Here is a 24,059-nt window from a genome sequence, read left to right as displayed (position 1 = left end):
GCCTGTGACGTTCGGCCTTCCGCTTACCTTTCGGATGCGTTTTTTACCGAAACCGTAGTTCATGGTTTCCACTCTCGATGAGTTTGGCCGATTCTTCGTTAATATCCAGAACTGGCTCGACCAAGGTCTTTACCAGATTGCGGTTACAGGCTACCCACATTTTGGTAGAGAGATGGTCGTCCTGATTCTGGAGTGAACGTAGGATCTTCTCGTCCGGAGAGTCGCACTGTCCGCGAAGTAACCGACATACCGTCTGGCCTTCGGCAGATCCTTCATGTGGTATACACGAAGCTGTGCTCCCTCCCACGGTACGAGAGAAGGTACCTCCCTTTCCAACCACTGCACTGTGTCGGTGTCGGCACAGGCAAGTTGCAGGAAGCCAGTTTTTAGATGACAACCGTTAAACTTGGGTTTGGTGGTTGAATTTTCCTGGTCAGCAATGTGATCGAGGATAGAGGTCCGGACAGTCTGGAGCTGGTTCGTTGTGAGTAGGGAGCTGGGGTGAGTAGCAGAGGTAACCGCAAGGCTTAAAGCTCCCACTATGTCCTCAAATGTGGCCGTCGGGAGCGGCTTTGGACCCGATGACCCCAAGCCAGTGTCGTTCCGCAGTTTTGTAGGCTGCGAACACTTAGTACTGGTGTTTGGGGACACCAAGTCGTCCGACCGCTGTCGCTTGGCGGCGACTTGGTTTGTTTGAGCAAGCTGCTTATTCGGAAGGAGGGCCAGCTTCCTGGCTTCTTCGTACGAGAGACCGGAGCGAAGATTTTTGCTCAATCGTCGCCTTTGCGCGTTTGAAAGTTGCTTGACAAGGGGTGCCGATGATACGGGTTTCCCTTCGTCATCGGGGATTGTCTCTGGACCTGGAAGTAAATCCATTTGACTTTCGTCATTCCCTTGTGTAGAACGTAGGATTAAGGATAAAGCAGAGGGTCCTCCGTCCAGCGATTCGCTGTCGAGGTTGAAGTCATCCTTATGCTCCATCTCCTCCGTTCTGCCTGGTGCATTTGTTTTTATTGGACTACGCTCCGATAAGTCCATGGGTACCGGCAAAGAAAAGCTGCCGGTGGCCGAATTTTGTGAATTGATGTGATCCATAAAATTCCCATGAGTCTCTGGGAAAAGAAGAGTCCGCTGCATCAGTGACCCGCGTGACACAGTAAGGGCTAATTACTGTGAAGGGTGCCCTGATGCTTCACAGGCTCCGTTAGAGGCTGGGTATTTATTAACCCCCTCCTCCCCACCACGTCATCCATCGGCACGGGTCGCATAACACCTTAGCTTAGGGGCTTTAACCATTGGATTTTACGCAACAGCCATGGTTAAGAGCTGTTGCAACCATCCTCCTTTACAAAGGCTTTGGACTCTCTGCTCCTGTTCTCAATAATTCAAGTCTATTCGTAAAGGCTAGAGTTCGAGGTAGTCGACGAGTTTGTCTATCTTGGCTCACCGGAAACCGAGGACAATGATACCATCCGTGAGATCCGGAGGCGTTTTATCAACGGAAGTCGTGCCTACTATGGGCTCCACAAGTAACTGCGGTCGAACAGACTATGCCTCCTTACGAAGTGTAATGTCGTATACTTACGTATACGTATACGTATACAAAAGATGTACGGCACCGTAAACCATTAACAAACAAATTTCGAATTAAACCACTGACCCGCGCAAGTAAGTTCCGTTACATACTGAACGACTTATGCCTAAGCGTTACAGCACACTCGCTACCAGGCCTTACTGAGTGTACTGCAACGCTTGGTGCTTGATTCATACAGCACGCAAAATGCAGCGTTGCAATTTTGATGGTCGTCACTCCAGCTGTTTCCAGTAGGGGCCCAAGTTGGCCATACATGTAAATACACACATCGAATTAAATATTTCGGCAAATGCATTTGCTTATAAAAGCGAATCGATTTTTAATAAAGGACAAGATTAATCATTTGGCATTCCGCGGCGACTGGTCTCCGTCACCGTCACCGCTATTAGAAAAACCTCCCGAAGTTTCGCCGGTTGTTTCACATCAGGAGTTTATCATTTAAAAAGTTTATAAAATAACGAACAGTTTATTAAATTTACTAAAGTAACCTGTACAAAACGCTAATAAAGACAGTTGCTCTCTACGGGCATGAAACATGGAAAATGCTCGAGGAGGACCTGGGAGTGCTCGGAGTTTTCGAACGACGGGTATTAAGGACGATCTTTGGTGGTGTGCAGGAGAACGAAATATGGAGGCGAAGGATGAGCAATGAGCTCGCGCAACTCTACGGCGAACCCAGTATTCAAAAGGTGGCCAAAGCTGTACGGATACGCTGGGCAGGGCACGTTGCAATAATGCCGGACAACTACCCTGCGAAGATGGTGTTTGCCTCAAATCCGGCAGGAAGAAGACGACAAGGGGCGCAGCGAGCAAGATGGGTAGACCAGGTGTAGCGAGATCTGGCGGAGAGTACACGGTGTCTCAGGGATTGGAGATCAGCAGCCAAACACCTAGTGAATTGGAGAAACTTTGTTTATCAGGCTATGTATTTACATTTATGAACCTCTGAATGAATAAATCTCCGCGGGAAAAATAATATTTTTAAGGATTGGTAATGGTGTAAGGTTATGAAAGGGGCGATTAATTTTTTTTTCAATTTTGTGTTAACATCTACTATTCTCAAGGCCCAGATGACGATCACGCCTTCTATTTTGCCTTTACTGAATCATCAGGACCCAGGGTAAACCTTTAGGATGCAACCCGTTCGCTGTGACTATGCATGGTGGTAGAGCTTCAGTCTTGGGTTCTTATAGCTTTACAGAACCAAATTCAAGATAGAGCCACTAAGTTGTTCCAGCTTTGGCAGCCCAATTTCGCGTACTTCCGGGTGGCAGATGGGAGCTAAGGGAGATCATGAGAGTCAGATACCTATGTTTTAGTTCTTCCTGCTCTGATCTCGGTAGTCTCCTAAATCGGGAGGATTCATGACAATATTAATTGTTAAAAGTTTTGGTGAATTCTCTTCACACGTGAACCAGACCACATTGTGCATGCTCTGTTCTCATCTAGAAAGTAACAAATACATACTTCTTAGTTCTGTGCAGTTTTAGTAGCCGTAGTAGCAGAAACAAAAGTCTGTGTTTTATGGTAAGGTGCGCAAAGAGAAAAGCAGTAAACCCGGCAACCATATGCGAATGTTTTATTCTATTTGAACAGTTCTAGTAAATTAGATTAACTTCGCATGACTCCAAGTACGTACTGGAAGGTGTCATGAACTTCGTAAGAATAAATAAATTTTGAGGTTTGTTCCACTGAAAACTAGCAACATTTGAGTTCAAATGCATCACTCACAATATTGGGCCCAACCTAAGGACATTTTGTTGAACCACAATTGTGTTTTATTCCAAAAATGTATAATAATTACAACACCTATTATTCTATACGAAATGCCAAGCTCGAGTTTGTTTACTATGCATACAAGAAGCCGCAATTCAACGGTTTTATAAGAGTTTTCGGTCTCACTCTTTTCGCATCACGTTTTGGTCTATAATTTATGTGTTAGTTCTATTCTCGTACAGGTTTTTTTGCGGGTTTGGAGTGCGGGGGCGGGACCGATCAACTTCCGATGAGTTTGGGATTGTTTGGGGCTCTGGATGGAGCGGGGAGAGCTTGGCTTTGGCCTTCTGCTATCAACTTTAGTTTTTTCCACGTAATGACACCCTACTCTAATGTGTTTATGTATGTATATGAGTTCTGATGTACATATATGTGTTCTTATGTATATATATTTGTATATATATATATTGTTATACTAACACATTACTAGAATTGTAAAACTCATCAATGACAGATATCTCTTCTCATCTATATCTACTTCTTCCTTTCCATCCCTTTCAGCAACTATTATTACTGTTACTTCGATTACCCCTTATATTCAACAACTTATCTTACTACCCGTGTGGGCGATCCTGGCTGCCACTTAACGGACGACTATTGCAACTAATTTGCGTATCTCCAATTTTGTTTAAATTGGATCCGAGAACCGAAATCGATATCGAATGTTCTCCACGTGTTGAGAACAATTAGGAGTTTCTCATGGAGCGATAAAAGTATAAAACGCGTGTGCCTAACTTGAGATACAATATAGGAATGAATTTAATTTATTGATAAGAGTATGAGTGATAACAAAATATAAGTAGTAGAAAAAAGCGCCTTTTCGCGCCAAAAATGATTGATAGCATTCTGATGGTAACGACGGGGGGCCAGCCGAAGTAATGCTGTTTTAGTAATAAGGATACTCAACATGCCGGCCCACATTGAAAGAAACTTTCAATAAATCACCAAGTGTCTCCATACTCAGAGGGTGGCGGGTGTTGTAGGCAGGTGGGATGCGATGACACAGTCCTCCTTTTCTTCCATTGGCAGCGGACAAATTTCAGTGACTGCACGCCTGTAACTGCCGCTAGCTGTCCTAACCTGAACCACGCGAACCTTATCGTCTTTGCCGAGGAACACCTGTTCGACTCGGCCGAGTTTCCAGCACAAAGGGGGGGGCGCAGTCGTTCTTGAGCAGAACCATCGTTCCAACAGTGATGTTAGGTAAAGTCGCCGGCCACTTTTTTCGATTTTGAAGTTGACCGATGTAGGCATAGGACCATGCTTTCCAAAAATGCTGTAAGCGTTGCTGCATCTTCTGGAATGATTTGAGGCGGTTAATAGAAATATCACACAAATCAGGCTCTGGGAGAGAGTAAAGGGGTTCTCCCACGAGAAAATGTCCAGGAGTTAGAGCAACCACGTCGGCAGGATCGGATGACATTGGAGATAACGGTCGGGAGTTCATTATTCCCTCGATTTGCACTATTAGCGTGTTGAAATCATCAATCGTCAGCGTTGTATCCTTCATAACTCGATAGAGATGATGCTTGAAGATCTTCACCGCAGCTTCCCATAAACCGCCGAAGTGAGGCGATCGTGGCGGATTAAAATGAAAGTTGATGCCAGCTTCGGAGCAGTGAGTAATTACACTTTCGGAGTGATGCATCTCATTGAACTCACGGCGATATTCCTGGAGCATTCGATTAGCTCCCACGAAAGTTCGTGCGTTATCACAATAAATGTTAGAAACGCGACCACGACGACCGACAAAACGTTTTAGCGTATTGATGAATGCGACAGATGTAAGCCTGCACACCATATCGATATGTACTGCCTTCGACCACATACAAACGAAAATCGCGACGAAAACTTTTATCGGTGCTCCTCGACGATTGGGTGGCTTTACATGAAACGGTCCACAATAGTCGACACCACATGACGCGAACGCGCGGGACGGAGTGAGCCGAACGGCAGGCAGCTGACCCATTATCTGGCTGGCGGGTTTTGGTTTACAACGAAAACAATCCAAACAACTGTTTACCACTTTTCTAGCAACGTCTCTTTCTCTGATTGGCCAAAATCTTTGCCGTATAGTGGCTAACAGTAGTTGTGGGCCGGAATGCAGTGTGCGAAGATGTATTGCTTTTGCAATTAAAATTGTCAAATGAGCCTTCTGTGGTAGAATCATGGGGTGTCTGGTGTCAAACGGAGCATCGAGTTGTTGGAGTCGGCCATCCATGCGAAGAATACCTTCCGAATCTAGAACGGTATCACAAAACTTGAGCTGCGTGTTGAAGTTGAAATTCACATTTGTTGATTTATTGTGTCTTTGAATGTACTTAATTTCTGAGGAAAAATGTTTCAATTGGGTTTGCTTCACAAGAAGCTTAAGTGCGTCATCGATTTCCTTGCACGATAAAGGACCAGTTAAACGATTTGCACGGCGCGTACGACAATTGTTAGTGAACCTCATTATCCAAGCAGTTTGTCTTTGTAGAGGAGTGAGCGCCGAATGCTTTTCGATGTAATCTGTTTCTGGCACGTTTATGGTAGTCATGACTGCGACAGTTTGACGAGCTTCGAGCTTACGAATTTGTAGATGTAGTGGGGAGAGTGTAATACAATTTTGCGGCCAATAATTTTCACTTTTACATATGAACTCTGGTCCATGCCACCAAAGCTTGTCACCAAAAAGTTTTGACGGAAATACACCCCTGGAGATCCTATCTGCTGGATTGAGATGAGTAGGCACATGTCGCCAGCTGCTTCCCCTAGTTAAACGATGAGTTTCAGCTATCCGATTAGATACGAACACCTTCCAGATCGAAGAAGAGGATGCCAACCAATGCAACACAATAGCTGAGTCGGTCCAGTAGGTAACCTTGCAGTTTAATTTCATTGATTCTAACACGAATGCTGTCAATTGAGCAGCAAGCACCGCAGCGCAAAGCTCGAGACGTGGATTGGATAGCTTCGTGAGAGTACTGACCCGTGATTTCGAAATGATGAGATTGCTGACCGATGTACCATCTTCTCTCGTTGCTTTCACGTAAACACAACTTCCATAGGCACGATCGGACGCGTCAGAGAAGCAATGTAGCTCGATTTCTTGTTGGTTATCTACGAGTGTCCATCTACGAATGGTGAGTGATTTGAGTGTGCGTATATCTTCGCGGTACTGCAACCACCAATTTGCATGCTCTGCTTGCAACGGATCATTCCACGAATAGTCATGGACCCATAAGGATTGCAGAAAGATCTTTGCAGTTACGATAGCGGATCCGATTAGACCAAGTGGGTCAAACAATTGTGACACTTCCGAAAGTACTGAGCGTTTAGTCAGCTGCTCCGATGAACCAAATTCAGGAACATTAAATGTTAAGCTGTCAGAATCAGGGTGCCAGTTGAGCCCGAGAGTTTTCACTGATTCACATTGGCCGATGTGCAATTCAGATCGAGCATCACGCAATGATGACGGAATGTGAGCGAGCACCTGTTTTTTATTGCTGTTCCATTTACGCAAAATAAAACCACCAGATTGTAGAAGTGCGATCAGTTGTCTATTTGTTTCTATCAATTGTTGCTCGTCATCGTCCCCTGATAGATGATCATCGACGTAAAACGTAGTTTTCACCTTTGTTTTAGCAAGTGGATAATTTTCAGCTTCATCGTCGCACAGTTGATTAAGAACGCGTGTAGCAAGATAAGGAGCAGGAGCAGTGCCGTATGTGACGGTGTTTAGCTGATATGTGGATATGTCTTCGTTGGCATGTTCACGCCATACAATTTGTTGCAGAGGACGATCTGCTTTATGCACAACAATCTGCCGATACATCTTTTCTATGTCGGCAGTCACTGCGTACTTTGGCATACGAAAGTTGATAAGAGTCGATAAAAGCGGGGGCTGAACGGTGGGTCCTATGTAGCAAATATCATTGAGCGATAAGTTGTTCGACCCACGACAGGACGCGTCAAATACAACTCGCGTTTTTGTAGTTGTACTATCTGGCTTTTGAACTGCATGATGTGGAAGAAAAAAGTGTGGGATCGAGTAGTCAGGCACTACTTTTTCCATATGCCCTAGTGTTTGGTACTCATCCATGAACTTAGAGTATTCTGAGCGCAATTGTGGCTTTGATGATAACGCTTTTTCGTTGTTCAATAGTCTGCGCTTCGCCACACCAACCGATTCTCCTAAAGCAGCTAGCATCTCGTCTCGAATCGGCAAACGAACCACGTAACGACCGTCAGGAGCTCTAAAATGAGTTCTCTCAAAATGCGCTTCGCAATATTGTTCCTCAAGAGAGAGAGATTTACCATTCTCGAAACTTTCCACCTCCCAAAATTTGCGAACTGCTGACGTTAGGTTGTCAACAGTAGAAACGTTGCACACGATGGTAGAGTTGTTGCTTTCGAATGCTTCACCTGCTACTACATATCCAAAAACAGTTTTACGTAGTATAGGTAAGCCACTTCCTAATGTGAATTGATCATCCTCCAAAATTGCGAAGAACGATTTGATGCCAATGATCATATCAACATCGTGCGCTATGTTAAATTTTGGATCTGCGAGAGGGAGGTGACGGGGAACAACCCATCTTGATATATCCACATTACTTGTGGGCAATATTCTGGTTAATGACGGTAGAATTAGAAACGCCATACTGGATCTATACGAACTAACACGAGATGAGATGACAATAGGGACTTGCTGTTTAACTTTTTGTACGGATTGACTGATACCGTATACATCGATATTTGCGGGAGCTCGTTTTAAACGAAGCCTTTGAGCCAGTGATTCTGTGACAAAATTTGCTTCTGATGCGCAATCGAGTAAGGCGCGAGCGTGATGATAATTACCATCGATGTCTTTAACTCGAATGTTAGCGGTCAGCATGAAGACCGATGTTTGTTTGGTCTTTGATACAAGCGAAGGTACAGGGACAGCGGCTTGACAGTTTGTCACCTGTGACGAAGTTAGAGCAGAGCCTGACGGCATGAAACTCGAAACCGACGGCGAAACGAACGATTGCGAACGAGTACTATGCCCATCCGGAGGCGACGGGGCAGGTCCAGTGACCGGAGGGATCTCGTGACATTGATCGGAAATGCACAGAACCGACGGCGGCGCTTCGACGACCGATGCCGATTGATTGAATTTTGCACATTGGGCCATTTGTACAGCAACAGTGGTTTGATCATCCATTTGATTTGTCCGTGAGCCAGAGGAATGCAAGTGCAGTAAAGTATGGTGTCGTTTATTACACGTGCGGCACGATCCGGCGGAGCAGTTTTTCATCATATGTGATGATCGTAGGCAATTTAAACAAAGTCCATGTTTTTTAGCCAAATCAAATCTCTTTTGCGGAGATAGCCTTTTGAAATCCTCGCACTGAGGAACTGAAAGTGATTGTTTGCAGATTGCGCATTTCGGAATATTATCATTGTTGGTAGAATGATAGAGTGATGTTTTGCTGCGTACAGTCCTGGTCTCCAACTTAGATTCAAGCTTGGTGACGACCTGTTGCGTTGGTTGGGAGAGCATAATCGATTGTAGAATACGAGAGCGTTTCTGTATGAAGGATATTAAATCAGTGTATAGAGGGCGACGATCATTCTCCAGCTGAGATTCCCATTCCCTTTACGTTATGAGATCCAACTTACTACTGAGAAGCTCGACGAGAAACGAGTTCCAGTGATCATCACAGTTCTCTAATTTGTTTAATACACACACACGCTTGTCGAATTCATCCGCGAGGTTTGATAATGCTTCCGCGGATTCCTTACGGATAGCAGTCGTAGACAGCAACGCCGAAAAATGTTGCTTAATTTGCAAATTTGTGTTATCATACCGTTTTCTCAAACTATCCCATGCAATTGTGTAATTTGCAGTCGATACTGCAAGTGATTGGACTAAACGAAGAGCCTCTCCTTTCAGCACAGCCTTGAGGTATTGAAATTTCTGTACTGATGAGAGCTGAGGGTATTAATGTGAGAAACAAATCGTAAAAGTTTGTCCATTCGTCAAAGTTTCCGTCGAATTCGGGAATCTTTATCTCAGGCAAACGAACGGGTAGGGCGTGTGCGGGTGGAGCAACAGGTGACGAAGGCGGTCTAATAGGATTCGCGGCAGGGGCGACAGCAGCGATCTTTTCGGCAAGTGATCCTTTCAACTGAAAGTAATCCGTTTCAAAGGCAATACGTACAGACATGGTTTCGTCACACAATTCGTGTTCGCACTCAATTTCAGCCTGTAGCTCATTAAACTCTTCCCATAGCTCATCTAACTTTTCGAGGCGAAATTTGAGTTGAGGGAAATCACGGTCGAACACGAAATTCTCATCAAATTGCTTGATCAGCTTCGCGGAACCAACAACGTTGTTTCGACGCACTAGTAGCTTTTTTACCTTCTTGGATTCTTTCATTTTACTGCTGCACTACTTGAACTGTCGTTATTTCTATATTTTATGACACTCACCTGCTTTGACGAAGTGAGGTTACCTGTGCTCAATTTTACTCTGCGTTGCGTTTTAGCCTTAGAAGCGATCTGATTATCCGTTTCCTAGTGGGTCCAGGCCGGTTGAATGGTCAACGATGATATCCGAAATGATGATTTAGCGAGGTCCAAAAAATGATGATAGATGAGACGACAATTCGATGATATCCCACGCTAACCTCATCAGACGGTCGAAAGCGATGATGACCGGGCGTTTCCCGGGTTTCGGCACCAAAAAATGTGGGCGATCCTGGCTGCCACTTAACGGACGACTGTTGCAACTAATTTGCGTATCTCCAATTTTGTTTAAATTGGATCCGAGAACCGAAATCGATATCGAATGTTCTCCACGTGTTGAGAACAATTAGGAGTTTCTCATGAAGCGATAAAAGTATAAAACGCGTGTGCCTTACTTGAGATACAATATAGGAATGAATTTAATTTATTGATAAGAGTATGAGTGATAACAAAATATAAGTAGTAGAAAAAAGCGCCTTTTCGCGCCAAAAATGATTGGTAGCATTCTGATGGTAACGACGGGGGGCCGGCCGAAGTAATGCTGTTTTAGTAATTAGGATACTCAACAACCCGGCAGTCCCAAGCAGGATTCATTAAACCCCTGAGAGTATTATTTGCGATGCCAAATTTACATCTCTCTCTTGGTACTGCATGGAAAGTGATTAATCACTGGAGACTTGGCCCTACGGCCCCCTTCTGCGCTCGAAAACGAAAACGAAAACGAAACGAAACATCTACTATTCTTAAGGCTCACATGGCGATCACGCCTTCTATTTTGTATGGAGAAGGCGTCATTACGCCGTGTGTGTATTTGGGCCTTTACTAAACCATCAGGAGCCAGGGTAACCTTTGGGATGCAACCCCTTCGCCGTGACTGTGCAGGAAGATTATCTCCCTTTACTACCTTTCTCTTACTTGTAACTCTGTATGATACTCTGTTTCCCAACGAGTGCTAATAAAGTTTCTGTACATGCTGCCAGCGTCCTAAATGGCAAGCATGCGTTTAGACCCCAGATTAGCAACCAGTAACTAGACCACGCACGATACCCTCAGGGCCCGAGGGATACGACCTTATTTCCCAGTTCTGGATATCCAGACTCAACGGAACATACCACATATGCTGCTTATTATTTATGGCTAATTGAAAAACATCAAATTTGTTTTAATTTTAGACTTACTTTTAGCTCATAGTCTGTAGTGAGGATATAAAATTGGCTTATAGTTTATAAGATACTTCATAAAGAAAACACTACACGCAAAAGTTCAAGCTTACATTAACCGATGTGTCCTCTCAAAACACACATAATATGCTCTGGCTTTGCACAACAAACGTGTCAAAGGCATAACGCAACAGTTGCGTAATGAATACACTGACAGAGATCAAAATCACAATACGTATAATACACACAAAGTCATGGTGTTTCGGTAGACTTCGGTTTTAGGCAAACGATCAGTTTTGGGGCGCTCAAATAGCCGCTGGTTACTTTCGCGAGTCAGTGCGTATTAAAGGCTCGTGCATCCCTTATCACAGTCAGCAACCGAAACAGCCAATAACGAGCCTTGTTGCAATAATTTATTGACGCTGGTGCCAGTAACGTGGAACCGAATGCATATGAATAAAACCAGAGTCGTCGTTAAATGCAAAATGTTTTAAACAAATCCAATGTCTTTTCAATTGTTATTGATTCGATGATGTTTTTGAATGACCGGATTCATGTTAGTGAATCGATCAGTTCGTATTTGCATTAACCTAGTCATTTCCAAGATCATCAGTATTGATCAGGGTGGGGAAATGTACTTGTACGCTACTGTATTCACACGACAGTAGCAAGATTTTTGTAATTACCACTGTGGAATGAAACACTACGCGACAGTAGCCGCTACCGAAGTTGCATACGATCTGCTTTATCTCTTGCTTCTTGTCACTAATTCAATATGAACAACAATTCTCTCGCTCAATTCTCTATATACTGTTGTCATTATACAGACAATCTCTGGCTCGTGTGTTATTGACTGTAGCTGTCTGTGCTATTTATTGCATTTATTACGAATTGAAGTGGAATCAATTTACTTAGCATCGATTTTTATTTGGGTCCGAGGGCGTTAATTGAAATTGTAAGATTCATGCTTTTATTGTCCTGCTTTTGCTTAAATATGCTGAATTTGGATGAGACTTTTGCTACAGCGAACTATTTTCGAATAAAAAAGTTTAGAAGTTGGGATACAAATCTTCTGGTGTTCACGATTGGTGATATTTTTAGGCAGTACATACATAGAAATTATTTATTTTCCATCTTATTACTGTACTAAACTGTCGCATGATTGCTAATTATTGTCATTCGCACAATGCTACAGTCGAGATATCGAAGCGGCCGGAGATCGGCACAAAAGAGAATCGTTAACCATCCGTGTTGGCTTCTAGTCAAACGATTCTCTCGAATAGAGAAGCGTACAGTTGAACGCTGCTGTCGCAGTCTGCAAGAGAGGCAACAATTCTTTTCGATACGGTATCATGCAAAAATGTCAACTGTTCGACACACTGGTATTGATTACTGCTTGCACTGATTTAAGGATAGCAGCATTCTGAAAAATATTACCAATACCAGTACAAATCATCATGGCAATACTTCAAAAGCGTTTTGACTTTGAGCCGTCCAATACATTGAACATTTGATAGAGCACCAAATGCGTTATGAACAACACACATTCGTTGTATTGGTTCCGAAACAGTACAAAAGATGCTCTGAAAAGACGCAATATTGATATGGTTACGCACAGTACAACTCTCGCGTGTAGATATAACTGGCTCCGTTATCTGTTTCTGCTACCTGTTTCTTTCAAAACAGAACTCGCCGAATTTGTAGCAGGAGTCGTCGCCATACAAACTATGGCGACGATTTCTGGGACGAGTTTGGTGCGTTTTGTTAAAAAAAAAAACAGATAATATTATGCCCGGTCAAATAAATGTTTTTTTTTTCTTGTTACCCCACTGCGACCAATAGTTTTTTGATCTTTCGTGGCATTATCCGGACGTTTTTACTGTTTACACATTTTGTTTTTTTATCCTTTTGCAAAACTACTTATAGAGAAGTAACCTGCTCCGTGTTATAGTGCTGTTTGTCTTCTCCTTCAGACTTAGTAACCTATTTCCTTCCCTATCGACCCATCATATCCTCCTGCAAGCTATCACTCTAAAAGCGTGGTATTGTCTATGATACTATCGAAGCTTAAGACCAGTGGCTATCAAGTCTGGAGGAAAGTTTTGTGTGGAAGAGCATGAGAATAAACCCATACTTAAAGTCCTTTTGCAAACGAATGGCTTGGTTCTACTAAGATTCGATCCTATCACCACTCGCTTGTCAAAGCGGACTTTGTAACCTGGCGGTTACGATGCTCTACAATAAGAAAATAAATGTTGTGTGAATAATGAAAAATCACGCTTGCTGAATAGCATCTTATCATAAAGTACTCAAGAATTACTTCTCTTTACATATTTTGCGTTGGTAGCGATGGATGTGTTGGTAGCTTCACATCTACAGGCGAAATAGTCTAATCAAACTAGTCGGACCTCTGAGACTCCATATAGAATGAATATTTTCAATAATTTATATCACATATACCGTACTCACCATTATTGCAAATATCTATGGAAGGTTGCAAAATTTCTCTCCATGGTAACTTTCCGAATCGCTGATGAGCTTCCCAATAACCTTTCAACTCGCCTGGAGTAGCGATTGACAGAGGGCCTTCGTTTGTAGTTGAAGGGTCATGTAAATGCATATCCTCGGTTGCCTTTTTAGCTGAAATTTCTCGTGCATCCAAGGTGTATGCTAAAAAGATCAATCGTTATGATGATGCTAGTAATAATGTAACCACAAACCTTTCTTATGCTTCTTTATGTAAACGTTCATGATGAATCCACCCCCAATTCCCATTGACTGCATATTGGTGAGACCTACAATGATAATAAACAACACAAATTAATCTACCTAGCGGCGAAACCTAGCCTTTTGTTTCGAGTTTATTGTTCGGTAAAATAGATTAACACAGATGAATATAAACCTTGATAATTTCTGCTCGATTCCCACTCTTAATAATCAATTTTTAATAGCCAACAACACTACTTACTCCCAGTTCCGTTTCTACTTTCGTGAGGAATAAATATTATTTTCTCAGTCAGCTACGACTCGCACTTAACAACTAGATATGTATTGTGCGATGCTTTTTTTCGGTTTGTTTTGTGTTGGGGTAACAATAGCCTGCAGATTAGCAGCAGTTCAACTTTCACGCAGCGGCGGGTGCTGGATACCACGCTATCAGCACAGAAGAGCAGCTGCTGACACCGATAGCAGCAGCAGCAGCATATCCCCTTCCTACACCACCGGGATCTGGATACCTCGCTAGTAGTACAAACAAGCTACTGGATAGTAGCTCAAATGTTAGTTTTAAATACAGCAAAAAATCACTCATTTCAATAAAAACTGTGCGGTTTCAAATTTTCTGTTCTTTTGTTTTTATTGTTATCTCCATTACGGGAGCAAAATTTAAAATTGCCCATCAATTTATCTCAAAATTATGAAAATAGAGGGTTTTTTAATTTACTTTAACTTTTAACAGAAGTAATGACGCAACATTTGTTTACATCACATAGGAATTTCAACTATCTCTGAGTTCGTTATCTCTTGGTATCTAATTATACGAACATATTTCAAACTGCTACGCAACAGTAATTATTTTGAATAATGCCGCCTGTATATAACATTTTTGATATCGATTGTTTTTATTTTTTAATAACATATTAAGCTATCATTGGAATTTATTTTTTTTACACGATCTGGTAAAATCTATTTGTTAGTTTCTAAATAAAGCTAATTTTACATGCCTTTTCCATCTCATCAATGCTATGTAGTTTATATTTTAGCCGTGTTTCGAAAATAGAATAGGCTGGAAACGTTGGTAAGATTTGTTACAATGATTTATCACTCTACAACATTCACGTTTTAATAATATTTCCGAAAACCAATCGGAGCTTGAGCACATAAAAAATCTGGATAAAACTGGGAAATATACAAAAAACTGGAAGATTCTGGAATTAAACTGTTTGACTGGATCACTTGAAAAACTGGAAGAATCCAGTTTAAACTGGAACATTGGCAACTCTGACTAAAGGTATGAAAGTGCTCCAAAGGGCCGAATGTCGTATATTACTCGACTCATTTCGACGAGCTGAGTATTTTCTGTATGTATGTTTGTGTGTGTGCGTGTGTTTATGTGCAACTTTTTTTCTACTCACTTTTCTCATAAATGGCTGGACCGATTTCTGTGAAATTAATTGCAAATTATAGGTCTAGTTGCTAGGTTGCTACTGAATTTCACTGTAATCGGATTTTAGGTTTAGAGGTTATGTATCAAAATGTAAAAATCACGAAACATCAATATCTCAGAAACTACACAACCGATTTTAACAAAACTGATGTCAAATGAAAGGGCTATCTCTAGAGCCCTTAACTTAAAAATTTCATAATAATTGAACATATGGTTCAAAAATTATGTAAAGAAATGTTTTCCAGAGACTGTTTAAACTCACTCATTTTACTCAGAGATGGGTGGACCGATTTTCACAAAATTAGTCTCGAACGAAAGGCCTGGTTGGCTCATAGGTTGCGATTGAATTTCATTGTAATCGGTTAATAACTTTGAACGGACACGTAGACGGGACCAGACAACATTGTATTGTGAAGCTCTTACGTTAGTACTACCTCATTAATTACAAGTGTTTTGTCTGTTATTTAAAAAAAGTCAAATCACGTTATGAAAGCAAAGCATGCACCAAAGACTGTTTAAGCTCACTCACTTTTCTCAGAAATGGTTAGACCGGTTTGCACGAAATAAGTTAAAAATGAAAGGTCCAGTGGCCTCATAACACCCTATAGAATTAAATTGTAATCGGATTTCTAGTTAAGGCACCGTGTTTCAAAATGTGAAAATCACGAAATTACATTATATCAGAAACTACACGACCAATTTAAATAAAACTGGCGCCAAATGAACGGGCTGTCTTAGAAATCCTTAACTAATGATTAAACATGTGGTTCCAAAGTTTTTAAAAGAAACGTGTTCCGGAGGCTTTGAAATTCCCTCATTTTTCTTAGAATTAGCTGAATCAATTGTTTCAAAATTAATTATAAAAGATATGTATAGAAGAAGGAAATCACGTTTTGAAAAGAAACATATTCCAAAGACTGCTTAAGCTCACTCAATTTTTTCAGAATGGTTGGACCGGTTTTCACTAAATTAGTCTCAAATAAAAGATCTAGTTGCGCATTAAACCCTATTTAATTACACTGTTACAGGAATTTAACTTTGTCCGTTATGTATCAAATTGTGAAAATCACGAAACTTAATTACCACAGAAACTACACAACCGATCTGAACATAGTAGGATTCAAATGACCAAATGAACTTGTCTTTAAAACCCTTAACCAATGAACTTCATAATATTCAAACATGTGGTTTAAATACTACAAGGTATACAGCCCTAGATGTTGTATGAAATGGTGACGTAGGACTAAATGTATATATTATATGCTGCGATGAACTGTTCATAGGCAACACTACCGATGGTCGTTATTGTAAAACTAACGATGCATGAATACATGAAAATTTTACCCTAGTAGTAGTTGTGAAAATTCTCATAACTCTTATCTTCAAGCATCTATAGTTCTAGAAAGAACCGATTCCATAATCTTCAGTATGAAATTCGTGCTACAGAGCGCTGATGATCGCACCACGACCGGTAGTATTGAATATTTTGTTGGCCGCGCATAAAATTTGCTCTTCGCTGTGCCCTCCAATAGCTGTGCCAGCTAAATATACTGCAGCGTACGATGGTAACTGTTGCTGCCGTATGCAGAATAAAGGTAACATGCTCCGCACTGCCTGGAAGTTGACTCGTATGCAGCTCTCGTTTCTCAATGCCGCGTACCTTTAACAGCTACACTCCACTCGCTGTTGTGTGACAAACTAGACTGAAGCTGAATTTTCTACACGCAGTCGTTTGTATCGAGTTCAGCGTAGATTCTTGCCATTAGGGCGTGGCCACATAACTTAGAGAAAAACAAACAAACCAAAACACTTTGTTGAGTCAAAATATGTAGGGAGTGGAATTTATTTCGTCCATGTTATTGTTATCTGTGCTCGGGAAGCGAGCCAATAACGAGGGAAATGTATGGGAAAGCTTGACCTTGGAACTTTTCACTTTTTGAAGTAGAATACTTCTCTCAGGAAGTTCGGCTACATAGGGATGTGAAATAAAAATCTAAAACCGAAAAAAGTGAAAAATATGTCCAATTTCAAATGCTAATAAATCGGTTAGAATATGATGGATTTCCTTCGTTCTTGCAGCAATAGATTGGAAAATCTTCTAAGATTCTTCCCAAAATAAGAAAATTGTAATTTTATTATTCACACTATTGTACTATTGAAAATAGTCAAGCCTTGTCAAAACGAAAAATTCGACCTCTGATTGGTCGTTATATGCTTGCTTCCCAAGCACGGTCGACAGAATCATATACCTTGCAATTGAAAACATGCTATTTGGCCTATTTAAGAGCCTGTTTCAGCCGGAGCTCATAATAGTTCTAGACAGCGACAACAGCAGTCGTCCTTCCTTAGCAGCAGCACTAGCCCTGTGGTTGGTCACCACGTCTCAGGAGCAGCGCGGTTTTTCTCAGCGTGTGTACAGCGACAACAGCAGTCGTCCTTCCTTAGCAGCAGCACTAGCCCTGTGGTTGGTCACCACGTCTCAGGAGCAGCGCGGTTTCTCTCAGCGTGTGTCGCCAGACAGCCATTATTCCCCCCGTGTTGGGGCAGCATGAAGATTGCCATCAGGAAATCCAATTTTGGAAATCAAAATGCCTTTTTGAAGGCAAATAAACAAGTCATTGAAAGTTAATAATTTTTGCAACGCAAGCAAGCATTCTGTGTTGCATCCTAACAATTTTAATTTGTCGCACCCGTCTAATTTACTGAATGTGGAATAGCTTCCACAGTGCATGTTGTCCGTGTATCTTAATTCCCCCAATGTTAGGGCAGCTCAAAGGTTGTAATTAGCAACCAATTTTGAACCGCAAAATGCTTTTTTCAAGGCAAATAAAAAATAATTGAAGGTTAATAATTTTCTGGCATCAACACAAGCAGACGTTCTGTGCGGGATGCAATCAAATTCTGTTGTAGTTGTCTAATTTTTACTTTCACTTTATTTAGTAAACCCCCCACTGTAGGGGCAGCGCAAAGGCTGCGATCAGCATAACCGACATTGAATAATAAATTGCCCTGTTAGTACGCATTCACAAAAGCAGTTAGTTCGACTACGCAGAGCTAATATGAAGTCGATTCAATCAATCAGCATAAACAGAATTTCGTCGTCTCCCAGCTGCCAAGTTGCAACATGATGCAACACGCAACAGCGAGCAAACGAAATCCTTTGTCGTTACAAACCGCAATAAAATGCGGGTTAAAACCGTTGCGTGTGTGAGAGCACCATCGGTGTTTATTCGCTGGATACACTATCTACTGTCTACTGAACGCAATAATCTGCTTACATGCGACACGGGGACGGGAACATTTTCTTCAACGAAGCTGCGCAACACGACACAAAACATGTTATTTTGTTGCTTCAATGAGAGTGCTATCGGTCCGGCTCGACAAGAAATCATTTTTGTGCATCCGTGCTACGAAACTGAGGAAAAACTTTAGAAACTGAAAAAAGAGGTGGAGCTTATCAAATGATCGCTCTGAGCCGGAATGAAGTCACACATATTTTTCAAGTTATGTCATTCCACCACGTACGAGAAATAATTCATTCCTATTTTCATCCCTATATAAGAGCCTGTTTCAGCCGGAGTCGCTCATAATAGTTCTGAACAGCGACGACAGCAGTCCTCCCTTAGATAGCGGAAAGCGGCCACAACTGTGGCATGGCTGTGGATGAGCGTAGCAGTTTCAGCGGATCTCACCATCGATAGCAGCAGGGCCAGCAGATTCAGGTACAGCGGATACCAATGGCGGCCAAAACTGTGGCATGGCTTCGGATAGCGTTGCAGTTGCTCAGCAGTTAGGCCAGCGTATAGCGGCCACAACTGTGGCATGGCTATGCATAGCGTAGCATCAGACAGCGACAACAGCAGTCGTCCTTCCTTAGCAGCAGCGCTAGCCCTGTGGTTGGTCACCACTTCTCAGGAGCAGCGCGGTTTTTCTCAGCGTGTGTCGCCAGACAGCCATTATTCCCCCCGTGTTGGGGCAGCATGATGATTGCCATCAGGAAATCCAGTTTCGGAAATCAAAATGCCTTTTTTAAGGCAAATAAACAAGTCATTGAAAGTTAATAATTTTTGTCAACGCAAGCAAGCATTCTGTGTTGCATCCTAGCAATTTAAATTTGTCGCACCCGTCTAATTTACTGAATGTGAAATAGCTTCCACAGTGCATGTTGTCCGTGTATCTTAATTCCCCCAATGTTAGGGCAGCTCAAAGGTTGTAATTAGCAACCGATTTTGAACCGCAACATGCTTTTTTCAAGGCAAATAAACAAATAATTGAAGGTTAATAATTTTCTGGCATCAACACAAGCAGACATTCTGTGCGGGATGCAATCAAATTCTGTTGTAGTTGTCTAATTTTTACTTTCTTTAGTAAACTCCCCACTGTAGGGGCAGCGCAAAGGCTGCGATCAGCATAGCCGACATTGAATAATTAACTGCCGTTAGAACGCATTCACAAAAGCAGTTAGTTCGACTATGCAGAGCTAATATGAAGTCGATTCAATCAATCAGCATAAACAGAATTTCGTCGTCTCCCAGCTGCCAAGTTGCAACATGATGCAACACGCAACAGCGAGCAAACGAAATCGCTTGATGTTACAAACCGCAATAAGATACGGGTTAAAACCGTTGCGTTTGTGAGAGCACCATCGGTGTTTATTCGCTGGATACACTATCTACTGTCTACTGAACGCAATAATCTGCTTACATGCGACACGGGGACGGGAACATTTTCTTCAACGAAGCTGCGCAACACGACACAAAACATGTTATTTTGTTGCTTCAATGAGAGTGCTATCGGTCCGGCTCGACAAGAAATCATTTTTGTGCATCCGTGCTACGAAACTGAGGAAAAACTTTAGAAACTGAAAAAAGAGGTGGAGCTTATCAAATGATCGCTCTGAGCCGGAATGAAGTCAAACATATTTTTCAAGTTATGTCATTCCACCACGTACGAGAAATAATTCATTCCTATTTTCATCCCTATAGAATAGCCTGTTTCAGCCGGAGCCGCTCATAATAGTTCTAGACAGCGACAACAGCAGTCGTCCTTCCTTAGCAGCAGCACTAGCCCTGTGGGGTTGGTCACCACGTCTCAGGAGCAGCGCGGTTTTTCTCAGCGTGTGTACAGCGACAACAGCAGTCGTCCTTCCTTAGCAGCAGCACTAGCCTTGTGGTTGGTCACCACGTCTCAGGAGCAGCGCGGTTTTTCTCAGCGTGTGTCGGTAGACAGCCATTATTCCCCCCGTGTTGGGGCAGCATGAAGATTGCCATCAGGAAATCCAATTTTGGAAATCAAAATGCCTTTTTGAAGGCAAATAAACAAGTCATTGAAAGTTAATAATTTTTGTCAACGCAAGCAAGTATTCTGTGTTGCATCCTAGCAATTTAAATTTGTCGCACCCGTCTAATTTACTGAATGTGAAATAGCTTCCACAGTGCATGTTGTCCGTGTATCTTAATTCCCCCAATGTTAGGGCAGCTCAAAGGTTGTAATTAGCAACCGATTTTGAACCGCAAAATGCTTTTTTCAAGGCAAATAAAAAATAATTGAATGTTCATAATTTTCTGGCATCAACACAAGCAGACATTCTGTGCGGGATGCAATCAAATTCTGTTGTAGTTGTCCAATTTTTACTTTATTTAGTAATCCCCCCACTGTAGGGGCAGCGCAAAGGCTGCGATCAGCATGACCAACTTTGAATAACAAACGGTTAACGTTTATTCACTAAAAATTCATCCAATTCAAAACTGGTTTTTGTCTGAGTACAATAATTTGCACAAAAAGACATAAAAAATTTTACCGCATTATTAGACGCGTTTCTTAAGTCATGCCTCGTGCACGTGAAGGTTCCCTATCACAGACATAGATTTCGTGCTCCAGCACGTTACAACACGTGGAAATTGTCTTTTTACTAGTGCAACATTTCTTGGAAGTGTTTTATTATTCTCGGCTAAGAGACTACGAGTGCATTTATTGCATTTATTGAAAAATCCATCGAAAGTGTATTCAGTGCTATGTCTAAATATATGAACGCCAAATACAAGCGTGATGCTCGGAAACGCGCGAAGGACCAGCATGGGGGAAGTGCATCGAAGAAACCAAGTACCAGTACGGAGGTCAATGTAAAAGCAGCCAGAGGTAACACGTGTCCAACCTCTGGTTGGGACGCTGGAGAAGGGCCTTCTACTAGAGGTAGGAGAAATCGAACCATTTATTTATTCCGTATGCTCTCATGTCTAATTTACCTTGGATATAATACTGCGAAAATGATGAAATTTATATATTGTCGTGCATGCAATATAAGCATAACTTTTGAACTCTCCTAAGGGATGTAATAAAAGGCAAAATAATTCTAACTTTTAATTCTCATCATTTTCGTTGCATAAACAAAGATTTATAAAAGGTACAACAGTTTACTGAAACAAAAAGTCTGAACTGTGCCTAAAAGGTTCCGCACATGATATACCATAGGTCCTCATCTAAATGTCATATCTGCGTAAAAGAGCACGAAAAGTTCTGATTGCATTTTTTCTTAATTGATGCCCTTCTTAGTCGATGTGTTGAATTTAAGTCTGTTATATTGTATCAAATATATTATCGTTTCGTGGCACAACTAGAACGCATAGTTTCGAGAAAAATGCGTTTGAAAATTAGCGTCGAGAATTTAATTTTCAAGAAAACTAAACTAAGATTTCCCAATCAACATTTATCATGTTTGGGTATATTATGTGAATATTATGAGCACGGTATAAAAGTTACAACGTAATTTTCATTATCTACTAACTGTTTGAGAAATATCGATTTGTGTTGTAGTACTACTACTTATAACTCTGGATCGTTTGAAATCCCTAAAAAAACGGGGTGTCGTGGGAGGAAAATTTACAATATTCGGCATCGTTTGCCTTCCAAAATGCAAAATTTCGAGTTGTCCATGGTGTATGTGTGCATGACGTGTGTGTGTGCAAGGCGTATATGTGCATGATGTATGTATGTATGATGCATGCGTGCAAGCCCTATGTACGCATGTTGTGCGTGTGCATGGTGTACGTGTGCGTGATTATGATGATCATGATGAAAACACTTCATGATGATGAGAATATTCCATGATGATGAGAACTTTCAAAATATATATGTTGAAAGTGGTTAGCCACAACGAATTAATTGGTTTAAAGTATTTTTCTGAGTGATTCACCAAATAAAGACGTCATTTTGAGCTCATATTCATAGTAAACACCAAATGAACATACTGTAATCGGTCAATTTGCCTTAATATCGTTAATTTTATTACAGTACAACCACTATTGATATTATCTCTATTATAGGAGTGTTTACCCTACTAAGGTCGATGACATAGCAAGGGAGAAGCGTTGCGTTTTCATATATTTTCCCATTTGTGACATTATTCCTCACATTAGAAAAACCGCGTTCCGCACCATAACGCTCTTACTATGGCGATAGGATAAAACAATAAAATTGTTTGATTTGTAATGACTGTTACACAAGAACGCTACATATTTCTACAAGTTTTCCTATTCATAGGCTTTTTAATCTCTTGGGGCAAAATGCCCCAGATGCAGTATAATACCGACCGTTAGCGACATTACGAAATAATATATATGATGACAGAGATATTGTTGATTGGGTTTGTTGTATTTTCCTAGGAAAGGGGAAAGGGTGTTAGTCTTTTTGTTTTTGTTTGAAGTATAAAATTTTTAAACTCCAAAGTTAAAGTTTAAAGTTTTAAAAAATTTAGTTTCTAACGCGATTCCAATTGTTCCGAAATATATGCACATTTTTGCATATGCATAAGCATTTTCGAAATAGAGAAACATTTATGCATATATCTTTTCTGAAGTTTTAACAATGTCACAAAGTTCTCATTCTAAAGGTGAGGTCTTAAATCCTACCACTGAATGATGAGCAAATTTGGAAATCTGTCAAAATAACATTCCTGTCGATAATATTGCGTGTTATAGTATTCTCTCCGGTACGTGTGGTTTCTGGAGATAGCTTCAGTGGTTCCCGTAACATGTATCCATCCGCGACCGAGGGTAATGGCGGTGCAGCTTTGATTGAGGGTGCTTTCCGAACTAGTACGGATCATGCCGTGGCAGCGGATGCTGATCTGACGGAGTATCATCCTATCGGCGATGATGTCGTCCCTTATGAAGCAAACACCGATGATGAAATGATAGTGGATACTCCGCCTCCTGAGTATTCAAGCCAGGGTAAATGAAACATGTGAATTTCAAAATAAATTTTTTAATCAATGTCTTACTTTCCAGAGACATTTGAACCCAACTGGGATGGAGCTACAAGGGAGTTTACCAAGCGATTCTTGAACAATCCGTTTGGTTTCCCTTGTAGCGTCTGTGACAGGTTGTGGTTCATGAACGACCTTAAACCGATCAGCACCGGTGAAGGCGAGGTGTTGGCCAGCACCAATACCAACATTGGTGAATTGTTGGCATGCACTACATGCCGCACAAGCCTGAGAAGTGGCAAGGTCCCTTCGCTGGCTATCATCAACGGTTTCCGCTTTCCGGAATACCCATCAAACCCACCTCTTCCAGCTTTGGATCCGATCACGGAACGCTTGATTTCGCCTCGATTGCCGTTCATGCAAATTCGGCGTCTGCGTTTTGCCGCAGGTAAACTGCATTATTCATATTATCTTGGTTTGCGTCGTTTCTAACATTGAATGTATATCACAGGTAGTTACGGAATCATCGGTCAAGTAATTAATGTACCCGTGGATGTTGAACAGATGGTCAAGGATCTCCCGCGCCATCTGGACGACGACAGGGCAATCAATGTTTCCATAAAGAAGAACATAATTCTTACTTGTCTGGATTTGTGAAAAAGCAT

General features: G+C 41.6%; 1 protein-coding gene across 5 annotated transcripts in view; it reads right to left on the bottom strand.

The window, feature by feature from the left end:
- The window catches only part of LOC129733821 (glutathione hydrolase 1 proenzyme-like), an 840,124-nt gene that overhangs the window by 613,961 nt on the left and 202,104 nt on the right, over positions 1-24,059 (bottom strand). For all 5 annotated transcript variants that reach the window (XR_008729724.1, XM_055695340.1, XM_055695339.1 and 2 more), the window contains exons 3-4: positions 13,747-13,821; positions 13,496-13,696 (exon numbers count right to left, since the gene is read on the bottom strand). Coding sequence is in view for 4 of the 5 variants with exons in the window: in XM_055695340.1 (XP_055551315.1) it covers positions 13,496-13,696; positions 13,747-13,821 (276 nt within the window). In the remaining variant the exon portion in view is untranslated. The remainder of the gene's footprint in view (positions 1-13,495; positions 13,697-13,746; positions 13,822-24,059) is intronic.

Source organism: Wyeomyia smithii, chromosome 1 (genome assembly GCF_029784165.1).
Source record: "Wyeomyia smithii strain HCP4-BCI-WySm-NY-G18 chromosome 1, ASM2978416v1, whole genome shotgun sequence".
In the NCBI taxonomy this organism is placed as follows: Eukaryota; Metazoa; Arthropoda; class Insecta; order Diptera; family Culicidae; genus Wyeomyia; species Wyeomyia smithii.
Note: the sequence above shows the minus strand (reverse complement) of the source record. Positions and strands in the feature narration are given on the sequence as shown.